General features: G+C 33.4%; 1 protein-coding gene and 5 pseudogenes across 3 annotated transcripts; all 6 read right to left on the reverse strand.

Annotated features, from left to right (window-relative positions):
* Positions 1-1,705: 1,705 nt before the first annotated feature.
* LOC148761418 (uncharacterized) lies at positions 1,706-5,146 on the reverse strand (annotated as a pseudogene).
* A 1,084-nt stretch (positions 5,147-6,230) lies between these two features.
* LOC148761419 (uncharacterized) lies at positions 6,231-7,907 on the reverse strand (annotated as a pseudogene).
* LOC108662704 (disease resistance protein At4g27190-like) lies at positions 7,824-9,277 on the reverse strand (annotated as a pseudogene).
* Positions 9,033-13,532, reverse strand: LOC18593545 (polyadenylate-binding protein RBP45C-like; annotated as a pseudogene). Its single transcript, XR_016027510.1, has 7 exons — positions 13,044-13,532; positions 12,265-12,739; positions 10,405-10,460; positions 10,197-10,327; positions 10,015-10,111; positions 9,761-9,925; positions 9,033-9,521 (listed from the first exon to the last, which is right to left on the reverse strand). The product of XR_016027510.1 is annotated as a polyadenylate-binding protein RBP45C-like (transcript).
* A 977-nt stretch (positions 13,533-14,509) lies between these two features.
* LOC148761420 (putative disease resistance protein At4g27220) lies at positions 14,510-20,207 on the reverse strand. Its single transcript, XM_088808213.1, has 5 exons — positions 19,600-20,207; positions 18,441-19,296; positions 18,110-18,202; positions 15,873-16,598; positions 14,510-14,599 (listed from the first exon to the last, which is right to left on the reverse strand). The coding sequence occupies exons 1-5, from the start codon at positions 20,205-20,207 to the stop codon at positions 14,510-14,512; spliced, it is 2,373 nt and encodes a 790-aa protein (XP_088664339.1).
* Positions 20,186-22,161, reverse strand: LOC148761421 (disease resistance protein UNI-like; annotated as a pseudogene). Its single transcript, XR_016027508.1, has 3 exons — positions 22,073-22,161; positions 21,704-21,838; positions 20,186-21,526 (listed from the first exon to the last, which is right to left on the reverse strand). The product of XR_016027508.1 is annotated as a disease resistance protein UNI-like (transcript).
* Between the last annotated feature and the right edge of the window lie 229 nt (positions 22,162-22,390).

Consider the following 22,390-nt stretch of genomic DNA (forward strand, 5'->3'; position numbering starts at 1 on the left):
ATTTAACCATCTCCAACAGTTATTTTTTTCTCACTTATTTCTCTTATTTCTAATCAATGCATTTAATGATTTCCAACAACTATTTTTTTCCTATAGATAAAACAAATTATTTTTTTTTCAATGTATAATATTTACTTTTGAAATCTTCTTTTCTCATTTGTTCTTTCTTTCTTTAACTTCAATTTTTCTCGAAAGAATACACAACAAGTCTATTTTTTTTTATTATCTTCATAAAGCTGTGAGCCTCATTTGAAAGAATATTACCTTAATCTTGAATGTTCCCTAAAATATAACAACTATTCTGATATTGATGGTTTAGATTTATTTTCAAAGTTAAAAATTTTAAAAGAAATTATACAGGAAGAAAACAGTCCAATTGACATACAAATATTGCTTTTAAAATAATGTTAACAATTCCAATAAGTGTTGCTTCAGGAGAAAGAAGTTTTTTAAAACTAAAATTAATAAAATCTTATTTAAAATCAACAATGTTTCAAGAAAGATTAAATGGATTGACTATATTATCAATTGAAAAAGAAATATTAGAAGAACTTAATTATAAAAATTTAATTAAAAAATTTACATATCAAAAAGTTAAAAATAAATAAAATTTTAATAATTTTTTTAATTTCAATAAGAAAAATTTTATTTGAATATTTCGTTTTAAACTTTTGAATTTATTGGGCCGCCTTTGAAGTCTCTAACCTAATAAGCCAAAGACTTCCATGGCATTCAAACCCCGATATGGGTGTAAAGCAGTCAATTTGATTATGCAAAGTGAGTCAACCAATAAAAAACAGATGCTCGAAAACAACATATACAACAAGCCCTATGACCAAGAGAAGGGTATCATAAAGGCCAGAGCATCCAAAAAACAGAGGCCAAAACCTATACATTCACCAACCCTCAGCTGTGATTGCAGCAAACAAAAAATAAAGAAAGGACACAGCTCCAAATTGCAATTGGAATTCCAAAGCGATAAGGGACTGTAAAAAAGCATGAATGAAGCCAAAGCACACTGAAGGGCACCGTTACAAACATCCGGGACATCAGAAATGGGGCTCACTAGCGGAAAACACAAAAAAAACCATTATCACCAATCAACAAAGCCATGAGACGTAGATGACAAACCAGAGCCAGCACCTTAACATGAAAAGAAAACAAGAGATCCATCGCTTCATCAGACCGTTCCACCAGCTTAAAAGCTCATTGGTTCACCGTGCACAAATGCCAGCATCAAAATCTTTAGCAAAGAACAAGAAACACCCCTGCATCTGGATAAGAAACAGAGGAATTTCACTCTTGTTCTTCTACTTATTGTACATACAGAAAGCAGCATAACATCGATTGGGTAAATTATTGAAAGCAAAGGATCCCTTAAAATACAAAAATAAGGATAAGAAACAAAGGAATTTCACTCTTGTTCTTCAACTTATTGTATATAGAGAGAGAGCAACATAACATTGATTGGGTAAATTATTGAAAACAAGGAATCCCTTTGTTTGTCAACTCCATGAAGCAAAGTAATTTCAACAACTTGTTTTTTTTATATATAAATATAATAAAGTTTAACGCAAGTGAACCACCCAAACTTGATTAGGAATAGGCAAACAAAAGAAAGAAATAGAAAGCAAAAGCAGCCTTTGTTTTACCTGTGTTTTGTTGACAGCCTCAACTACTCATTTATTTTGCAACTTCCCCTGAATCATTCTTTCATGTAAGGTGTTAGCTGATCCCCTGTGCTTCGGGACCAAAATATGTTCTCGAAGTGAACTGCATTTTGAGTAGTGGTAGATCCTTCGGTGACGTCTTGCTCAACTTGTCGTGGTATCCTTCAGAAAAATTGAAATACTGAAATGAAAAGCAAAAGTATTAATTTCTTATGATACAAAGGCAAAAGAAGAATTAGCTATGTTATATTTTATAAGCATTTTAGGTCAAGTTCATAAAAGATATTACTCAATCATGGAGATATGCTTAGTGGAGTCCATTTGTCGAAATATGTTTAATTTACAAACTAAAATGATAAAATTACCTGAATTTGATTACATGCAAGAGTTGGATTAGGAAAATACTTTTCCTTTTTTGGTTTTTGAAGACTGAAGAAAGAGAGGTTTAGAAATTTTAAATATTTGTGGATTTTGAAAAGATAATGTTTTAAAAAAAGTGTGTGAAATTAATGTGGTAGTGCAATTCTCTATGTTCCAATTGGCTTTTGCACTTGTTTAAGATAACATACGGTTGTTGTCAAAATAATTGTTTTATGACGAAGCAATAGAAAAATATTAAGAAATTGACTTTGTTCTTTTCATCAATTTGTCAGCCTAGTCGACCAAGTCTAAAACCAAAGCAACAAGGCTGCACAACCAGAGGACGGGGAATGGACAGTATGGATCTCGAGGAGAGTTGCATTCATTGAAATGCATAGAAAATTTTGTAAGATTTGTAAGAGTAAGTAAACTGTTATAAGTGAAAACTTAAACTCAGGTCCTCACTCCAATTGCTAGAAGATTTTAAATTTTTTATGGTCAGTTTGGTATTAGGATTAAAGAAATTTTGACTTTTGTTTCCATCATGCATGTTTCAATGTTAGTATTATCAATATTCAATATCATCATCAAGAACAACAAATTAAGCATAACAAAAGAAAAAGTTGGGTGGTGCCTCTGTTATGGCATGCACAACACCTTTTGAATCAATGCTGAAACTTGTACTCAACTCGGGGCATCCTCTTCCTATAAAATCATGCAAATAGGGGAATCGCAAATGGTAACGCATTGGAGCGAAACTCTTTAGGCTTGGCAGCTTGATCTGAATATACTCAAATGGGTCAATTGCTGATGATGATGATGATGATGATGATGATGATGATGCTGAAGTTTGATCCATTTCAATGATTTCCTCCAATTTCTCACAATCGAATATACTCAAATGGGTCAATTGCGGTAGATTTCCAGCAAGCATAGGAGAGAGGAGAAATTCAACCTATTGCACTTTGACACCTCTAACCTTACAAGACATTGAAGGCTTGCAACTGATGTAAAAGTGTCTTGAATCCCAAAGAAAGTACACATAGGATTCTATCATCTAATTACTCATAAATCAAAGGGATAACGTTAATATTCGTTTTATTATAAGTTTACCCTATTAAACTCAGTTACAAAGGTCAATTAACTTATGACTTGACAAGTACAAAGTTGAAAGCTAACCTTTTCTATATAGACTAAAATGATAAAAATGCTTCTGTACCTTTTTAAAAAATTTAGATAAGTTATAGGACATATGAAAAATATGATGTCACAATATCTTAGAATTATTAAATCCTAGAATTAGATTTTGGGTTATCAATCTTAAAAATCTACAAAACACCCAATATTTCTTCTTCTGTTCAAGGTCAAATGGAGAGAATTTATTGTTTCTCAATTCTTTAGCGTTTTTTAGGGTTTGATTTCTAGTAATCGATTTTTTTTTTTTTTTTTGTGATTGTTTGCTTTCTTACAGATTAAATCAGTGCACTCTTTTTTTTTTTTTACCATGTCATGTGTCAATTTTTTTTTTTGAAAAGAAATTCCATTGCATAAGAACAGGGGAACCCACAAACTTTACAAAAGATGGATTGTATTTTCCACTTGTCCTATAAATGCCAACATTGTCACATAATATTGCTCTTGCATCCTACAAATGCCAACATGACAAGAGATTAACACGCCCATGGATTCTATCCAAATAGGGGAGAGAGTTTGGATAGTGAAAAATAATATTTTAAGAGTTTAATTAAATATAATAAAAGAATTGATGATTATTTAATTTTTTTTGAAATAATACATGTACTTTTCTATCATTTTAGTTAAATACACGCCACTCGTATTCTTATAAGATCAGATTTTAAATCAAATGAAACTTTTATGAAAAGAAAAGTACGTTTAAGTAATAATTGAATGAGTTCAAGATAGAGTTGTTGAAGATGAAAGTTTGAATTTCTTTTAAGTGTGGATCAGTTTATGAGTGTTGAAAATATTTGGCTCAAAGGCAAAATCCAAAATCATAATTGAAGGAAAAGTGTATAAAAGAAATACCTTTAGTTGAACCAGCTCGTTAATTTCTTTTTGAATGATGAAATTTGTCAATTTAGGGTAATTCCAAACTTTCAACTTCTCCAAAGATGGTGATGACATGAGAGAGTTTTCCAAGCAAATGCAACTCAAATTTATCAAGTTTACAAGTTGTAAATCTTGTAGGCAAGGGAGTGCAATGGCTCAATCAACTCCATTCTTTTCTTTTGCCAATTGGAAGACTTGTTGTAATCGAGGAGAATCAGTTACCCAGAATGATTTCAACTGTGGAAGAGCTTGAGCCAAAGGAATTTGAAAAATATCTTCTAATATTGGACAATGACTTATTCTTAGAGTTTCCAATTTCAGCAAGAACGAAGAATGGTCCTTTGTTTCTATTTCAGCATCACAGACCAACTTGGTAATAATGTGTTGCAGTCCATCACAGTGATCTATCTTGAGTTGTTCAAGGAGCACCAAGCTTTGAGCAAGGGATGGTGAGAAGAGATAGTTCAATCTATTGCGGTAACTAATTTCTACAAACTTCAAGCTTTGGAGGCTGACAAAACGGGTGGACCCTTTCCATCTCCAATTCAATTATGGTAATGAATTTAGCTTCATAAGTGTTAAATTTGACACAGCAGTCCTTGATTTTCTTTTGTATCATGAAGAAACTCATCTATTTGAAATACTTCTTGCAACTGGCCACAATTAAAACACTTTCTCTTCCTTTAGATTTTGTAGCGTAGAAGATAAAGAGACCATTTCATGCAATTCCTTGTTGTCAACTTCTCTAGTTTTTGTAGAAAGCCCTTTGGAAACTGACCGTTGCACAACATTTTCAAACCAGTCATTTCATGCATGTATAATTCCACCAAATTGAACAAGGAATAGGTTGAGACATGCCCTTCTGTTGTATCAATCAAGCATTCAAGCTCCTCGCCATCGTAAAGTGCAAGAAAAGTTAATTCATTAAGCCACTTTGAATCTACATTTGGAATGAGATTTTTCTGATACATGACTCCTTTCAGGGTAAGATTTTTGACATTGTGTAATAACTCCTTCAATGCATGCAATTGAACGTCGTGATCATAAATTCACAACAAAATGAAACACATTAGAAAAATAGAAAGGTAGATAATACTCTTTAAATCAGAATTGAATTTTGTTTCTATGCATAAAATTTAAAACATTCCAAAGCTTATTAACGTTTGAAAAACATACCAAAGCCTGGAATATAAATAGTGTACACGCTGAAATTTATTGGACACATAGAAATGTGATTTAGCAATAAAGTACACGTGGCATGCATGTAAGGAAGGAAAATAAAATAAAATTTTTTTATTGCCATGTGCTTGGTTTTTTTTTTATTAAATTCATTAAATTTTTTATTTTATCATGCCACGTACATGTCTGCTATTGCCACGTCATGTTTTCACATGTCCTATAAATGCTAGCGTGGCTAGGAGTTAAAATACCCATGGATTCTATCCAAATAAGGGTGCTTGGATAATGAAAATAACATTGTAAGAGCTTAATAAAAGAAATACCTTTACTTGAACTTGTTCTTTAACTTCTTTTTGAATGGTAAAATTTATTAATTTAGGACAGTTGTAAATTTTCAACTTCTCTAAGTTGATGAGATGGTGATGAGATGAGAAAGTTTTCCAAGCAAAAGCAACTCAAATTTATCATGTTTACTATTCGTAAATCTTGTCGGCAAGGGAGTGCAATGGCACGATCATCTCCAATCTTTTCTTTTGTCATAGTCTTGAGACTCTAGAGATTAAGAAAATGGGTGAATCCTCTCCATATGCAGCTCAATTCTAGTAATGACTTAAGCTTCAAACAAGTTAAATTTGACAATGGTTGTACCTGATTTTCATGGTATAAAAAAAATATATAATTTTTTAATTAATAAATATTGAAATATGAATTCATTGTACTTAAATATTGAGAAGACATATATTTTTGAAAAAATGTAAAAGGAAGTGTTAAAAGCCAATAATTTAGAAATGTTAGATAGTAATTATTTATATATTTGATTATTCAATAAAAGAAATGTCATTAGAAAAAGAATATACGAGAGCATTATTAAAGGAAAAATGGAGAGATAAGAGGTACCTCTAGCTTATCATTTCTTTGTCAAAAGCAAGTGCTTGCTCCAATTTTTCGCATTCAGATATGGAGTTTCTCTAAATGCAACAAACTTTGAGTAAGGTAAGGTGAGAAGATAGATTTCAGTTTATCACAACCTTGAATTATTACATCCTTCAGACTTTGTGGGCCTATATGATGAGTTGGCTCTTTCCATATACTCTCCAATGCTGGTGATAGCTGCAGCTCCAACCTTCTTAAATTTGAAATCGTCCGCATCTGACTTTCTTCCTTTCCAAGAAGCCCATCCATTTGAAACAGTGATTGCAATTGCTCATGATAGGAAATGCTCAATGTTTCTAACTTCTTTAAGATGCTAGGTGATTGACCATGACACAACTCTTTCAAAGAAGTCATTTGACCAATGTATAATTTCACCAAATTAGAGAATGCAGTGGTTGGACTTTGTTCTCGTGTTGTATCGATCAAGCATTCCAGCTGCTTGCAAAATGAAAGCTCAAGAGAAGTTAATTCCTTTAGTTCGCGCTGATCTACATTTGAGACAATATTTTTGTGTTCCATGGTGACACCGAACAGAGTAAGCTTTTCCACATTGCAAAACAGCTCCTTAAATTCATTTAATGAAGATGAGAAACGAGGAATTATCAAGGTTCTCGAGCTCAGCCCCGCCAAATCTTCAAGATATCCATTTACAGTTATGTTGTAGCTTTGAAGTTTAGGGAACACAAATTTTTCTTGAGAACATTGATGAGTAGAAACTCTCAGTGTTAATGCAGTCAAACCAGACAAAGAATTCAGCTCCAATAAGTTGACATTGTTTGTACCTGTCACGTGTAGCTCTTGGAGTGACGGCAACCTGTTACACACAAACACAAAATGTTATTAATGCAATAATACATAGCACTTTCAACCGAATGATAAAAATAGCAAGATAATGAAATGAATAAGATAACATTAACTTTTTTATTTCTTCATTCTTAAAGCTACTTTTGTATCCCACTCTAAAAAAAAAAAAAGGCTACTTTTGTACTACAGGTTGCAATGTTTCATAATAATAGCAGTGACCAAAAGCTCATGCTAGATATATATTTGTTTGTGATAGTCAAAATCAAAATACTTAGTAAAACAAATAATACAAAAAAAAAAAAAGAGAAGTAAATAACATAAAATTAAATACTTAACTCAAACAATAAGATAAATAATTTTAATCACATTTTAGGACTACCTTGATAGCAAGCTTAAAGGAAAATTACTTTGTTGCATTCCAAAGTGAGAAAAATATAGTGATTTTAATCTACGTAATTGCACTAATTCTTCTAAAAGCTCATGAATATTAGTTTGAAACAATACCAAAACCTCGAGGTTTTCCACATTCCACAATGATGAGATGTTCTCGAGCTCACAATTTATAACGCACAAAGTTCGAAGATTTATCAAAAATTGAAGTGCTTCTAGTGTGAGTACAACATCTTGGAGAAGTAAAATTCAAAAGGTTCTCATTCTTCCAAAAAAAATTACACAAAACTCTCAATGAATTCTTTCCTTTTAGAAACAAAATCAAGAGTTTTGAAAATCACTTTGTTAGGAAGATGATTAATCTCAATGCTTCAAAAGAAAATTACCGTACAACATTCAAAACTTTCACTCAGACCATTTCATCAACCCATCTTTTACCATGAATTTATTTTCCCCTCTCGATGTTATCAAATGAGCAAAATCACGAATCACATCAAGCATTTTTACATATTCTTCATCATAAGTTTTCAATAACAAACTAGACTATTGGAGTGTAATTAGAGCTTCATGAATTTTCCTCCTTAAGACTCCAGTTGAGTCAACATTACCAAACAATCCTTGACCAATTCCACATATAGTCAACATCTCAATTGATATTTCAAAATGTTGTGGAAAAAGGGAACACAGCAACAAACATGACTTGACATTATCATCTTCCAAATAATCATAACTAAGCTCAGACGGCTATAGATACCCCCACAAACATCTTGATTATCCAAATGTCTCGAGTCTTTGAGTCGTTGATTTGCTATTATCCACCCATTTAAACTTTTACCTTTTAGAGCGTTTGCCACAGTTACAATTACAAGAGGCAAACCATTGCATTTACGAGCAACCTACTTGGCTACCTTCAAGGTGGGAGAGTCATCTTCTACACCAGCTTTATCTTTGAATAAAGCCCATGCTTCATCTTCAGATAAGATTATTTAGCTGAGCTTTCTTTTGACAATTCATTCGAGTGCACACTTGTTGAAGAAGCGTGGTTAAAAATTTTTTTCAACCCTTGTGATCATCACCCAAACATCATCAAGGATTATAAGGATGTTCTTCATGTCCTTTATTCTCAGCCACAATTGTTCTGCTCTTCCTTCTCTAGTCGTCATTTGAAGTTTTAGATGTAGGAAGTCTGCAAATTTATCTTGAATATTGTTGATGTTTGGAGTTTGGGACACGGATACAATCACAACTTCATCAAAGAGTTGCTTGGCTTGCCTTCCCACTTGTTTTGCCAAAGTGGCTTTACCCACTCCTTCCATCCCATATAGTCCAATCATGTTCACATCATCCTTTCTCAAAGCCTCCATGATCTCTTTGAAAGCAGAACTCGAGGATTCAGAAGGCATGAAATCTTTAGATGGAATGAACTCTATCCCTTGAAGAGGAAGACGCTGACTGACTCGTTGAAAATTACAGGTCTCTGCTTAAAGTTGAGAGATATAAAGCGTCTTCTTTGCTACTTTGATACTTAAGCAGTATCGCCAGCCCCAACTAGGACACCAATTGAAACACTTGTTACACTCTATTTCTTCTTCCAAACTCTGAGCTTCTCCCAATTCTATCTCTGCCTTTGTTAGCCACTCCTTAACGTCCTTCTTAATTACCTCAGTTTGCCTTACAGCCTCATCGACATCATCTTGCACCTGATCTTTTTTCAATTGAAAAGCTTTTCGCTGCTTCTTGAAATCTTCAACAATTTTGGCAAAACGGAAAAAGTAAGTGAGATAAGGTCATGCGTATTCTGCTGCCAGATTCCCTACGGTATGTAAGACTGTGAATGGCAATTGTATTCAGCCTGCAACAACATTGCCCATAGACTAGAAAACTCAATATCACAGAGAGGAGAGGAAAGATATGGGATGAAACAAGAAAGGGAAGCAAAATAAAAAAACAAAAAAGAGATGAAGGAACATGACCCTCTCAAAGAAATAAAAACCACAACATTGTACACCAGCCAATGAAAACCCACAACCTTAAAACATGTCGGATCAAAGCAACACCTTAAGTGCCCTTGATGAGTGGACCAGTTTCGAGCCACAGTAGAGCAACCACACCTCACTGCAAAATACAATAAAAATAAAACACATTAAGCACAATGAATTAATGTCAGAAAATGATAATGGCAGATGTAGTGAGCATAGACAAACTAGTCATTTCATTTGTTTTTTATTAACCTTCCATGCAATTAAAGTAAAAAAGGGTGGTCAAACAGATTCAGCATGCTTGCATTCTTTCTGCTTTTGCTAAGTGCCAGGAATAATTATGAAAATATGTATAATTCATAAAATCATGTTTACCTGCTGTGGTTGTTGGTAAGCTCCTGGTTGCTGGTAATTCCCGTATCCAAGATAGCCCCCACAGTACATGTTAGGATCTTGGGGAGGAGGTGCATATCCATATGCTTCAAATCCTTGAGCATATCCATAACATCCACCATTCCACTGGGCCTGATCTGGTTGAGCCTGAAACTCCAACAGATTTCCCTCTTAGTTTGCAGAAATATATATAGCAAGGTTTTAATTACAAAATACCATGATTTTAAATACAAAACCTGATTGCTTGAAGGACTACATCCCCATGAAAGTCAAATGTTTCTTCCTCCTAATACGATGCCATTCAAAACTGATAAAGCTTGCTCCGCGTTAGTCCTGAAGTATATCAAATTGCAGAATAAATTAATATAATATAATAATATTTCACGCACTTAAATATTCGGAAGAATTTACAGCTTACCTGTTAGCATATTGAACAAAACCACAACGCTTGTTAGCAGGAATTTTTACATGAACTACCTCACCCAGCTGGCTAAATATTTGTTTTAATTGGTCTTCAGAAACACTAGGATCCAAACCACCAACAAATATCTACATTTAAGCATCTAAGATTTCAGTTGACCACACCATGAAATAAGTATATTAATATATATAAAAAGGCTACCCACTGTGGTATTATTTGGATCATTCTCGCCAGGATTTCCTTGAGTATTCTGGTAAGAAGCTGCAAATGATAAATACTTGTAAACTACCATAGAATGAGATGATAAAAAAGCTCATTACTTCTCAAAACTCAATTTAAACATTGTTGAAAAAACCAAAGCATTAAGATAATACACTTAAAAATACTAAAAAAGTTCAAAAAAATTCCCTCCATGGCATGCAAAAGAACAAAAATGTAAAACCACCAGCTAGACATCACTCAAAAGTTACAATTAAAACCATAAACCTCTTTTGGGTTACATCAAGGCTTACCATTACCAGGGAAAGTAAAAAGTATCAGATTAAATGGATTTCAATAGTAGCCCAAAAAGAAATCATTAATTACATTACACTCAGGGAATCAGTAAAGGTCCTATTCTTTCATTAACCTTTTACAATAGCATGAAAAGGAGAAAAAGGAAAATTGAAATCAGAGACTTAACTTTTCTCTGCACTTGACAAGAAATATTTCCTTTTTCTCCTTTCTTTCACACATTTTTTGTAAGGGGGAGGGGAGGGAGGGAGGAAGTTGTCGGGGCTTAAATAGAATGATTCACAACTTCAACTTCAAAGATTATGTTTTAGTAGAAAGAACCTATCTGCTAAACTAATTTCAGAAATGCTTTAACATTCTCTGCGTAGACAGAAACCTATAGAGATTATATTAGTAGCCACAAAATGATAAGATGAAGAACATATTTAGAAACTAAGGAAATTCCTCTAAACTGAAGTGACGCAAAACCGCAAATGACAAGTAGAAAAAGAATGCCTTGAAAATGCAATATTAAAACTGGTAGATGCATACACAGCTAGGCCTGCACTATTTAGGTTTTCGAAATAAAGCATGGACGAGTGATCCACTTCCATTGAGGTTTAATCCATTAACTGAAAATGCCTTTAACTACAAGTTCCAGGTTTCTTTCCTGACTCAATTTGTCCTCATTTGTAAAAGAACAATAGAATGAGGACAAAGAAGTTACTATAACTTTTAAAAGAAGCACAGATATAAAATGCAATAGAACAAAAACTGCCCCAAGGTTCATTAACAGAATGGTGCATGATAACATCCATAGCAACTTTACCCATGGCTGCTTCACCTAGTTTTGAGCATTACAGGTTGAATTTAAAGGAAACAAAGAGGAGTGTGTAAACATATGCAAGTATCGAAAGGGAACTGATCTATGACAAAATTAAAAAAAAAAAAAAAAAAAGTTTCTAGACTGGTAAAATAATCTAAAGAAAGATTTAAAGGAAACATGTTGGGAAAACTGAAACAAATTGTACTTGACTGGAATACTTAATAAGGAACTGGAAAAGTAATTTACAAATGTAGCACAAATACTGCCACAAGAAAATGAGGCTTACGACATAAACAAAGTAACTGACCTAAAATGAGGCCACGCATTAAAGTGGAATCATTTCAGCTGATACCAGTTCCAGGACCCCCAAAGTGAAAGCCTCTTGGTGTCCTGCTTTAAGACAACATGAGCTTTATATAAGGTTGTGAATGTTTTAATATAATTAAACGTGCCCAAGTTTACAAAGGCAAATTGGAAGGAAATGACTTTGCATAAATTCCGCTGCTCTTCAAGTGCATAACTGAAAGAATTCGAATTTTAAGGACACTGTAACAACTAACAAGTAACAACTTCAACTCAGAAAATTAAAACCCAAAAACAAAAATAGAATAACCAACAAGCATTCAACTTGTCAAGTCAAAGTACTCTAAGATAAATCATGGCAAATAAAAACTATTAAAAAACCATGCAACCTTCATACGTAAATCAAGATAAATAATGACCTTAACAAAACCCATAAGATAGTACCTTTCGGATACTGCTGACCAGTGACTGGCTTCTTATTAGCAGCTGGACCAATCCGCATTGCCCTTGTTGAACAATAAATCCCGTTCATTTCGGTCATGGCACGAAGCTGCTCAGTTTCATCACCAAACCTCACAAAGCCATAACCTTTAGACCGTTCTGTAGTCCTATCAGTGACAACTTTGGCACCCTTCACAGATGGGTAAACAGCTTTAAAAGTCTCTTGCAACATATAATCTGAAACATCAGCAGCCAAATCCCCAACAAAGATTGTGTAATCAGGACCCTCATCTTGCCTCTTTTCCCCATATCCGAGTGCCGCCCAATTCAACCTAAAATTCTGCTCAGAATTCGGCATTGGCACCCCATTATACGACTGCAAAACCCTCTCAGCTGCCGCACGTGACACAAACTCGATAAACCCATACCCCTCTGGTAGCCCCGTTTGCTTATTCCTAATCACCTTAGCTGCAGCCACCTAAAAAACCCCAAAAAATATTAAACTTCCTTTAATTACTTCTTACTGATTTTTTTACTTAAGCAGTTAAGTTTAAAAGGAAAAGAAATGAAATTCATTTAAATAACAAAAGGGAATAATATTTTGATTTATTAAAATATAAATAAAACTGCGAAATTTATTCCACTATATTTGCTCCGTTTAATTAAATTTTATTATATTTTTTTACTATTTTACTATTTACTTAGGCACTCTTAAATCTTTTTTTTTTTTCTAAAAGCCCCTAATTTTTTTTCTAAAATAATATAATTAACTAATTAATTACCTCTCCAGTGTGAGCGAAGATGTTGATGAGGTAATTCTCATCCATCCACTGCTGAAGATCACCGATCCAGAGGGATCGAATCTCGCTGGAGCCGGCGGAGACTGAACCGGTGGAGTACTGCTCAATCTGACCGGGCGGAGGAACGGGTTGCGGAGCCCAACCGGAAGGTGGATGAACCGGCTGACCCGCCTGCTGCTGCTGTTGTTGTTGTTGCATCATCATCCACGGCTGCGACTGCGGTTGCTGCTGGTACTGCTGGGTTTGAGACTGATCGGCTGCCATGGACTGCGGCGGAGCTACGCCTCCTGCTGGGGGTTGTTGCATCATACTCGATAGATAGATAGGTAAGAGAATCGGGAGATCTCAGAGGAGAGGAAACCTTAGGGGTAAATTGAAATTTGGTGCTAATAAGTATAAAAAAAAATTTTAAAAATTAAGTAATTAAATGGAATTGAAATTTGAAAATTATTAATATATTTTTATGGTATAAAAATTAACTATTATTTTATTTTATTCCCTTTATAAATTTTATGACTTTTAATTATGATGATTTAGGAGATGTTTGATAAATTATTTCTTAATCTATTAAATAAGAAAAAAATTTTTATCATTTCCCTTCGTCTCATTATCTTTGTTATTTATTGATTTTTTTTTGTTAAATAAACTCTAACTTTGATCATTATTTTAAAAAAATTGCAAAGTTATAAAATTTTGAATTTTAAACTTTTTTATTTTTTTTTTGAATTTTTAATTTTATATAGTAGTCATGTAATATGATAAGAGAGGTACAACATGGTAAGAAAAAGAAATTAAATTGAACTTAATAATTCTAAGTGCATGTAGAAATGGTCCAATCCCTTTTTATAATTCTTAGTGTAAGCATTACTTAGTAAAATTTTCTTCTATCAATGAGTAATTACTTCATTTTAAATGCTTTTTGTGAACTTGTTGCCTGAACTGTACTACCATGGCCAGATCTTACAGGCTGGAGTACCAATCAAACTCTCAATGTTTCAATAAATCACTTGGAACCTTCATAAAATAAAAATCTACTTGGCTTGTATAGGAAAATTAAAGTTTAATTTCCCATGTCTTGATTTAAAATACAGAAATAAAGATAAGAAACAGAAAAATTTTAAGCTTATTCTTCTACTTATTGTAGATACAGAGAGAAATATAACATTGATTAGGTAAATTATTGAAAGCAAGTGATCCCTTTGCTTGACAACTCTGTGAAGCCAACATCTTGATCAACCCAAAGCACAATAATTTCAACTACCTGTTTTTTTGTTTATGTAAATAATAAAGATTAGCACAAGTAAACCACTAAAATTTGATTAGGACTAGGCAAACAAGTGAGAGAAATGAAAATGGAAAGTAGCCTTTGATTTACCTGTGTTTAGTTAATGGCTCCAACGTACTCATTGATGTTTAAACATGCCTTTGCAACTTCCCCTGCAATCATCTCATAGTTCTTCCTTGTAAGGTGGTAGCCTGTAACAAATGCTCTTGGACCGTCGAATGGTCTTGGCGTCTTGCTTAACTGGTTGCGGTGTCTTTTTAAACAATTGAAACAAGGGAATGTAAAACAAAAGTATTAATGTTACATGTTATGAGGGTAAAAGAAAAAATAGACATATTATAATTTATAAGCATTTTAGGCCAAAAATTCATTAAAAGTAATGGAATCATTCACTAATAGTGATATTCTAGACCAATCTTTTGGTTGCAGTGTACTACTCAATCATTTAAGTAATTTTAGTAAAGACTTTGAAAAATTATGTAGTATAATATTATTAAAGACTCTAATTGCCTTTGCACATACTAAATAAAATCTTAAACTTAATTCACAAATCAACAATAAAAACTCTTAATCATCAATAACGATTATGTTGGGAGGATAAGGAGAATGAATAAGGTATTTTTAGTTTTTGTGAATAATATTCTTGCAAAAGTCCATGAAGATGGCTTCAAAGGATTTGGGATCAATTTGGAAAGGTTGTCAATACATTTGTAGGGAGAAATAAAAGCAAATACAGTTAGAGGTATCCTTTTATCATATTTGGATATTTTAATAAGGATAGAAGAGCAGTCCAAAATTTAAATGGAGTCTGGCTTCTTAACCAAAGGCTAGAGGTCAATATAGCCAGCTAAGGAAGCCATGATTCATTTTGAAGAAGGAAGCAAAAAGGAAGCTTCTGATGCACCTAGTGTTAACCACATTAGGAACGGAACCTGTAGTGGGATTTTGAGACAACTTGGTTTTATTCACTAAGCCATCTTATGCTCTGTTATTGAAAGGTGCTTTTGAAAGAGGTGGAGCTTCAAATGAAGAGAGAGGAGATGATTTTCAATGTCTGAAAAAGCATGGAAAACATGCTTTGGTTGAAGATAAGTGCTGTGGTAACAACGTAATGTAATTCAGATCTAGCAAATTTAATGGAATTATTTAAAATAGAAGGCATTTCAGGGCTGCTTATGAGGAGCTTGTCTCTCAAAGAATTTCTGCTAACCTTTGAGGATAAGGAGCTGTTGGAAGAGCTCAAGGATAAAGGTTGGGACTGGCTTAACAAATGGTTTACTAAGGTGGAAACATAGTTAGAGAATTTTTCATCAAAACTCCTTAACAAGTGGGTGATTGCACAGGATATCCTTTTGATGTGTGAAATAGGCATATTATAAATTATAAGCATTTTAGGCCAAATTCATTAAAAGTGATATTCTAGACTAAGTTTTGGTTGTAGTGTCATTCTCAATCATTTAAGTAATTTAAAGACTTTGAAGATTTTGCCTTAAAATAGACAAGACTAAAGTTTTCAGGGTGTATACCTCTGTTTTGGCGTGCACATATTGCTTTGTATCTATGAAGAAACCTGTAGTCATCTTGGGACATCCTTCTACTTTCAAATCATCCAAAGCTGATAATACAAAGTGATATCCCCTTGGGCAGAAGTCAACGAGGCTTGGCAGTTCTTCAAGTGATAAACTGTATAGTTCATCAAACTTTATCTCCTTTTCAGTTGTTGCTTCTGCTTCATCTTCAAGTTCAAATACTTGCTCCAATTTAGAGTTCCCTCTAACCAATAACCTATTAAGTTTTGGAAGACAACGAGCAGATCCAAGAGGAAAGAGACGTTTCAACTTTTTGCAATATTGAACAGAAATCACGGTCAAATTAGGAAAGCTTATAGGTTGGAGATCACCATCTGATGATGAACAAACTTGATCCTCAGCAATGATTTGGTCCAATTCATCACATTTTTCTATATATAGCTCGTCCAACTGTGATAAACTTCGAACAGTCATTGGTGAAAATATATATCTTAGCCTCTTGCAATCAATCACCTTCAGAATTGTAAGGTTTTTAAGAGTTACAACTGAAGCGACATCCTTCCATATAATTTGCACTTCAAATAAATCCTCCAGGTGTAGTTTCTTTATACGCCCATGAATCTGAAATACCTCTTCATGACTCCCAACTGCTATATATTCTTGATTGCAGTTGGCTGAAATAAGCAATTGAAAGCTATTTCCCAACTCAGAGAGATATAATTCCTGCAAATACAGACACCACTAAATGTCACTAAATACGTTCCTTTTCTATTAGATTGAAAACAGATGAGCAAATATTACTCATAATTTTTTAGATGCCAATTGACAAAAAATCCTTACATTTTTAATGACAGGACATATATATGTTTCAAAATTTAAATCCAAAATTTTCATGAAATGGTCTGAAAGTGGAATCCAAAGACATCTAACCTTTTTTCAAGTTTTTCTCTGTTAATTTTTAACATAAAACCATTTATGGCTTTCCTTGTCTTGTGTTTTTTTCTTTGTCATTTTTTCTTTAAGCATGTTGATTTGAAAAGTATAGATAAAGTGGTAAAGTGTTAATTTTTTTTAATTTACCTAAATTACATAAGAAAAAACATAAAAGAAATGAACCCCCCTGGAAAGCCTAACTTTCTCAATCTGTTTCTCTTGTCTGAAACAGAAAGTAGAAACACTTTGAATAAAAAAAAAAAAAGGGAACTCAAGGCCAAGAAGAAAAAGAAAACTTAAATTGAAGAAGAAAGAGAAAATTCGAATCAAAGAAAGCAAGAGAAACTAGAATCGAAGAAGCAAAAGGAAGCTCGAATAAGAAAAAAGGCAAGTTTTGTCGTCGTGAAGAAAATATATGACGAACCTCAATTCAGAAACAAGGACAAGGAAAACCCAAAAATCCCCACAAACAAATTAAAATATGTTTTTCAAAATAAATAGTATAAAATTTTTGTGCTGCAATTTTAAAAAATAATTGGATTAGTTTGTGAGTGTTGAAAAAAAGATTTAGCTCAAAGGCAAAATGCAAAACCATAATTGAAGGAAAAGTGTATAGAGAAATACCTCTAGCTGAATTTGCTCATTAACTTCTTTTTGAATAGTGAAATTTCTCAATTTAGGACAGTTGCAAACTTTCAACTTTTCCAAGGATAGTGATGAGATGAGAAAGTTTTCCGAACTCAAATTTATCAAGTTTACAAGTTGAAAATCTTGTAGGCAAGGGAGTCCAACGGCACGATGAGTTGGCCATTTCCATATGCTCTCCAATGCTGGTAATGACTGCAGCTCCAACCTTCTTAAATTTGAGAGTGGTATTGTCTGATTTACCTCACATAAAGAAAAATATAAAATTTATTAATTAATAAATATTGAAAATGAATTCTTTATACTTGATTTTAATTATTTAGAAGAAATACATTTTGTTAAAAAAAAGTAGAAAGAAGTATTAAAAGTTAATAATTTAAAAGGATTAGATGATAATTATTTATATATTTGATAATTAAAAAAAATCATCTGAAAAACAATATACAAGAGCATTATTAAAGGAAAAATGGAGAGATAAGAGTTACCTCTAGCTCGGCCATTTCTTTGTCCAAAGGAAAGACTTGCTCTAAATTTTTGCATAAAGATATCCGAAGTTTCTCTAGATGCAATAGACTTTGAGCAAGGTAAGGTGAGAAGATAGATTTCAGTTTATCACAATCTTGAATTTTTATTTTCTTTAGACTTTGTAGGCTTACATGATGAGTTGGCTCTTTCCATATACTCTCCAATGCTGGTAATGATTGCAGCTCCAAACTTCTTAAATTTGATAATGGTTGTACTTGATTTTCCTGGCATAAAGAAAATATATAATGTTTTAATTAATAAATATTGAAATATGAAGTCATTGTATTAAATATTGAGAAGGCATATATTTTTAAAAATGTAAAAGTAAGTGTTAAAAGTCAATAATTTAGAAAGATTATATAGCAATTATTTATATATTAAATAATTCAATAAAATGAAAGATAATTAGAAAAAGAATATATGAGAGCATTATTAAAGGAAAAATGGAGAGATAAGAGGTACCTCTAGGTCTGCCATTTCTTTGTCAAAAGCAAAGACTTGCTCTAATTTTTCGCATTCAGATATCTTAAGTGTTTCTAGATGCAACATACTTTGAGCAAGGCAAGGTGAGAAGATAGATTTCAGTTTATCACAACCATCAATTGTTACTTCCTTCAGACTTTGTAACCTTACATGATGAGTTGGCTCTTTCCATATATTCTCTAATGCTGGCAATGACGTCAGCTCCAAACTTCTTAAATTGGAGATCGTCCACATCTGACTTTCTTCATTTCTAAGAAGTCCATCCATTTGAAACACTGATTTTAACTGCTCACAATTGAAAATTCTCAATTTTTCTAGCTTTTTTAAGAAGCTATTCGGTGATTCACCATGGCACAACTCTTTCAAAGAAGTCATATCTTCAATGTCTAAGTTCACCAAATTAGAGAATGCAGTGGTTGGACTTTGTTCTCGTGTTGTATCGATCAAGCATTCCAAATTTTCACAATATATAAGCTCAAGAGAAGTTAATTCCTTTAGTCCGCGCTGATCTACATCTGGGACAATATTTTTGTGTTCCATGGTGACATCGGACAGAGTAAGCTTTTCCATATTGCAAAACAGCTCCTTAAATGCATTTAATGAGGATGAGAAATCTCTAATTCTCAAGGTTCTCCAGCTCAGCCCCGCCAAATCTTCAATATATGTATTTACAGCTATATTGTAGCTTTGAAGTTTAGGGAACACAAAGTTTTCTTGAGAACATTGATGAGTAGAAACTCTCAGTGTTAATGCAGTCAAACCAGACAAAGAATTCAGCACCAATAAGTTGACATTGTTTGTACGTGTCACGTGTAGCTCTTGGAGTGACGGCAACCTGTTACACACAAATACAAAATGTTATTAATGCAATAATAGCACTTTCAACTGAATGATAAAAATATCAAGATAATGAAATGAATAAGATAACATAAACTTTTTTATTTCTTCATTCTTAAAGCTACTTTTGTACTACAGGTTGCAATGTTTCATAATAATAGCAATGACCAAAAGCTCATGCTAGATATATATATATATATGTTCGTGATAGTCAAATCAAATAAAGTAAATAATAGAAAAAAAAGATAAAATAAATGATATAAAATTAAATAATTGAAAACAATAAGATAAACAGTTTTACCTTGATAGCAAGTTAGGGGGGAAATAGCAGTATGGCTCTTCATTGTAAGAAAAATATAGTGATTTTAGTTTATGCAATCCCACTAATTCTTCTGGTAGCTCATAAATATTAGTCTCCAGCAATGCAAAAATCCCAAGGTTTTCCAGATTCCTCAATGATGAGATGTTTTCAAGCTCGCAATTTATAATGCACAGAGTTCGAAGATTTGTCAGGAATTGAAGTGCTTTCAATGTGAGTACCACATCTTGAAGAAGTAAAACTCGGAGCGTTGTCATTCTTTCAAAAAATGCACACGAAACTCTCAATGAATTCTTTCCTTTGAGAAATAAAATCTTGAGTTTTGAAAATTCCACTTTGTTAGGAAGATGCTTGATCTCAATGTTCCATAAGGAGATTGCCGTATAATATCCAAACCTTTCACTCATAGGCCATTCCATCAACCCATCTTTTACCATGAATATATTTTCCCCTGTCGATGTTATCCAATGAGCAAAATCACGAATCACATCATGCATTTTTACATGCTCTTGATCATCAGCTTCCAATAATAAACCAGACTTTTGGAGTTTTGATAGTGCTAGATGAATTTCCCTCCTTAAGTCTTCCATTAAGTAATTATTATTGAACAATCCCTGACCAATTCCACATACAGTCAACAACTCAACGCTAATCTGATAATCTTCTGGAAAAAGGGAGCACAACAAGAAACATGACTGGATATTTTCTTCCTTCAAATAATCATAACTAAGCTTAAGGCAGCCATAGATACCTCCACAAACATCTTGATTATCCAAATGTCTTGAGCTTTTGAGTCGTCTATTTGCTGCTATCCATCCATCTAGATTTTCACCTTTTAGAGCGTTTGCCACAGTTACAATTGCAAGGGGCAAACCGCCACATTCATGAGCAACCTCTTGTGCTACATTCGAGGTGGAAGAGTCATCTTTTAGAGCAGCTTTATCTTCGAATAAAGCCCATGCTTCATCTTCAGATAGAATGTTCAGTTTAAATTCCTTTTGACAATCCATTTGACTGCAGACTTGTTGAAGACGTGTAGTGAGAAGAATTTTGCAACCTTCGTGCTCACCACCAAATGGAATTCCTATAGTCTGCAATTCAAGTTTTTTCCAAACATCATCGAGAATTATGAGAATCTTCTTCTCTGCTTTTAATTTTCGCCATAACTCTTCTGCTTTTCCATTTTCTGTTCTGGCTTCAAATTTTAAACCAAAGAGTTCTGCAATCCTTTCTCGAATTTCGTTGAAGTTTGGAGTTTGGGACACCGTAACACTCACAACCTTATCAAAAAGCTTTTGTTCTGTAGCTTGCTTCAGTACTACTTCCGCCAAAGTTGTTTTACCAACTCCTGGCATTCCGTATAACCCAATCATGTTCACACCATCGCTTTTTAAAGCCTTCATGATCCCATTGAAAGCTAACGTTGAAGATTCGGAACGCATGAAATCCTTGGGTAGTAGCAACTCTATTCCTTGAAGAGGAGGACGCTGGCCAACTCGTTGAAAATTACAAGTCTCTACAAGTTTAGAGATACAAAGTGTCTTCTTCGCTACTTTGATACTTAAGCAGTATCGCCAGCCGCAACTAGGACACCAATTGAAACACTTGTTACGTTCTATTTCTTCTTCCAAACTCTGAGCTTCATCCAATTCTTTCTCTGCCTTTGTTAGCCACTCCTCAACGCCCTTCTTAATTACCTCAGTTTGCCTTAAAGCCTCATCGACAGCATCTTTCACCTCATCTCTTTTTGATTTAAGTTCATTTCGCCGGTTCTTGAAATCTTCAACAATTTTGCCAAAACGGAAAAAGTAAGTGAGATAAGGTGATGTGTATTCTGTTGCCAGGTTCCCCACGCAATTGGCAATAGCAGAGGCAACAAAATCAAGAGCCATTCTTTGATGATCTGAGACTGAAAAGCAACTTGGATGAGTAAAAAGTTTTACAAATATCTCTCAACCTAGGATGAAAGGATTACTTAACTTGAAAATAGAAAACAAATGTCGCTGCATCTAAATTCGCAAATATATACTCAAATATAAAACCAACACAAATAAACCAAAGAAGAAAGAGATGAAGATTTACGTACCAAGGAAATCTATAGATGAACTTTTAGGAGCCAAGACGGACCAGCTTCTATTTTGATCTAAGCAATCTCACAAACTCGGTGAAGGTCTTTTTTTTTTTAAGTTCAAAGAAAACTGAAGCAGAAATGAACTTTGCACTGCAATAATCGGAAGATCAAGGAATTAAAAAATAACAGACTTTCACTTATCTTCTTTTTAATTCTGCTTCTGATGCAAAGGAACAGAGCAAACCAGAAAGAGCAAAGTAAACAGAGCAACTCTTAAGGCAAGAAGATCTTTTTTTTAAAAGCATCCCCTTTCTTTCCGTAAAGCAAAGAGGTGAGCTTACAAAAAAGAAATTAATTTAACTGAAATCTTTTCTTGAAACTTACCTCTCTATTCTCACCACTAGAATGTGAAAGGGTAAGAGACAAACACAAAGTTTCTAGCTCTCTGCTTCACACAAATGCCACAGGTGCAGTGTAACTGTACAAGATCAAAAGAGTTAATTTGGACATAGAAAATAATTCAGTGCCAATTTTGCAGGTAAAGTTTGCAAATGTATACTCAATTGCAAAAACCAAGACAAAAATAAGCCATGGAAGAAAATGATGCACATATATACCAATGAAAGATGGAAGTTTCAGGAGCCAAGGCCAAGCTTTTGTATAATGATCGAAGAAAACTCAAGTAGAAATCAAGTTTGTACT

Source organism: Theobroma cacao, chromosome 7 (genome assembly GCF_053813885.1).
Source record: "Theobroma cacao isolate CCN51 chromosome 7, ASM5381388v1, whole genome shotgun sequence".
Classification (NCBI taxonomy): Eukaryota; Viridiplantae; Streptophyta; class Magnoliopsida; order Malvales; family Malvaceae; genus Theobroma; species Theobroma cacao.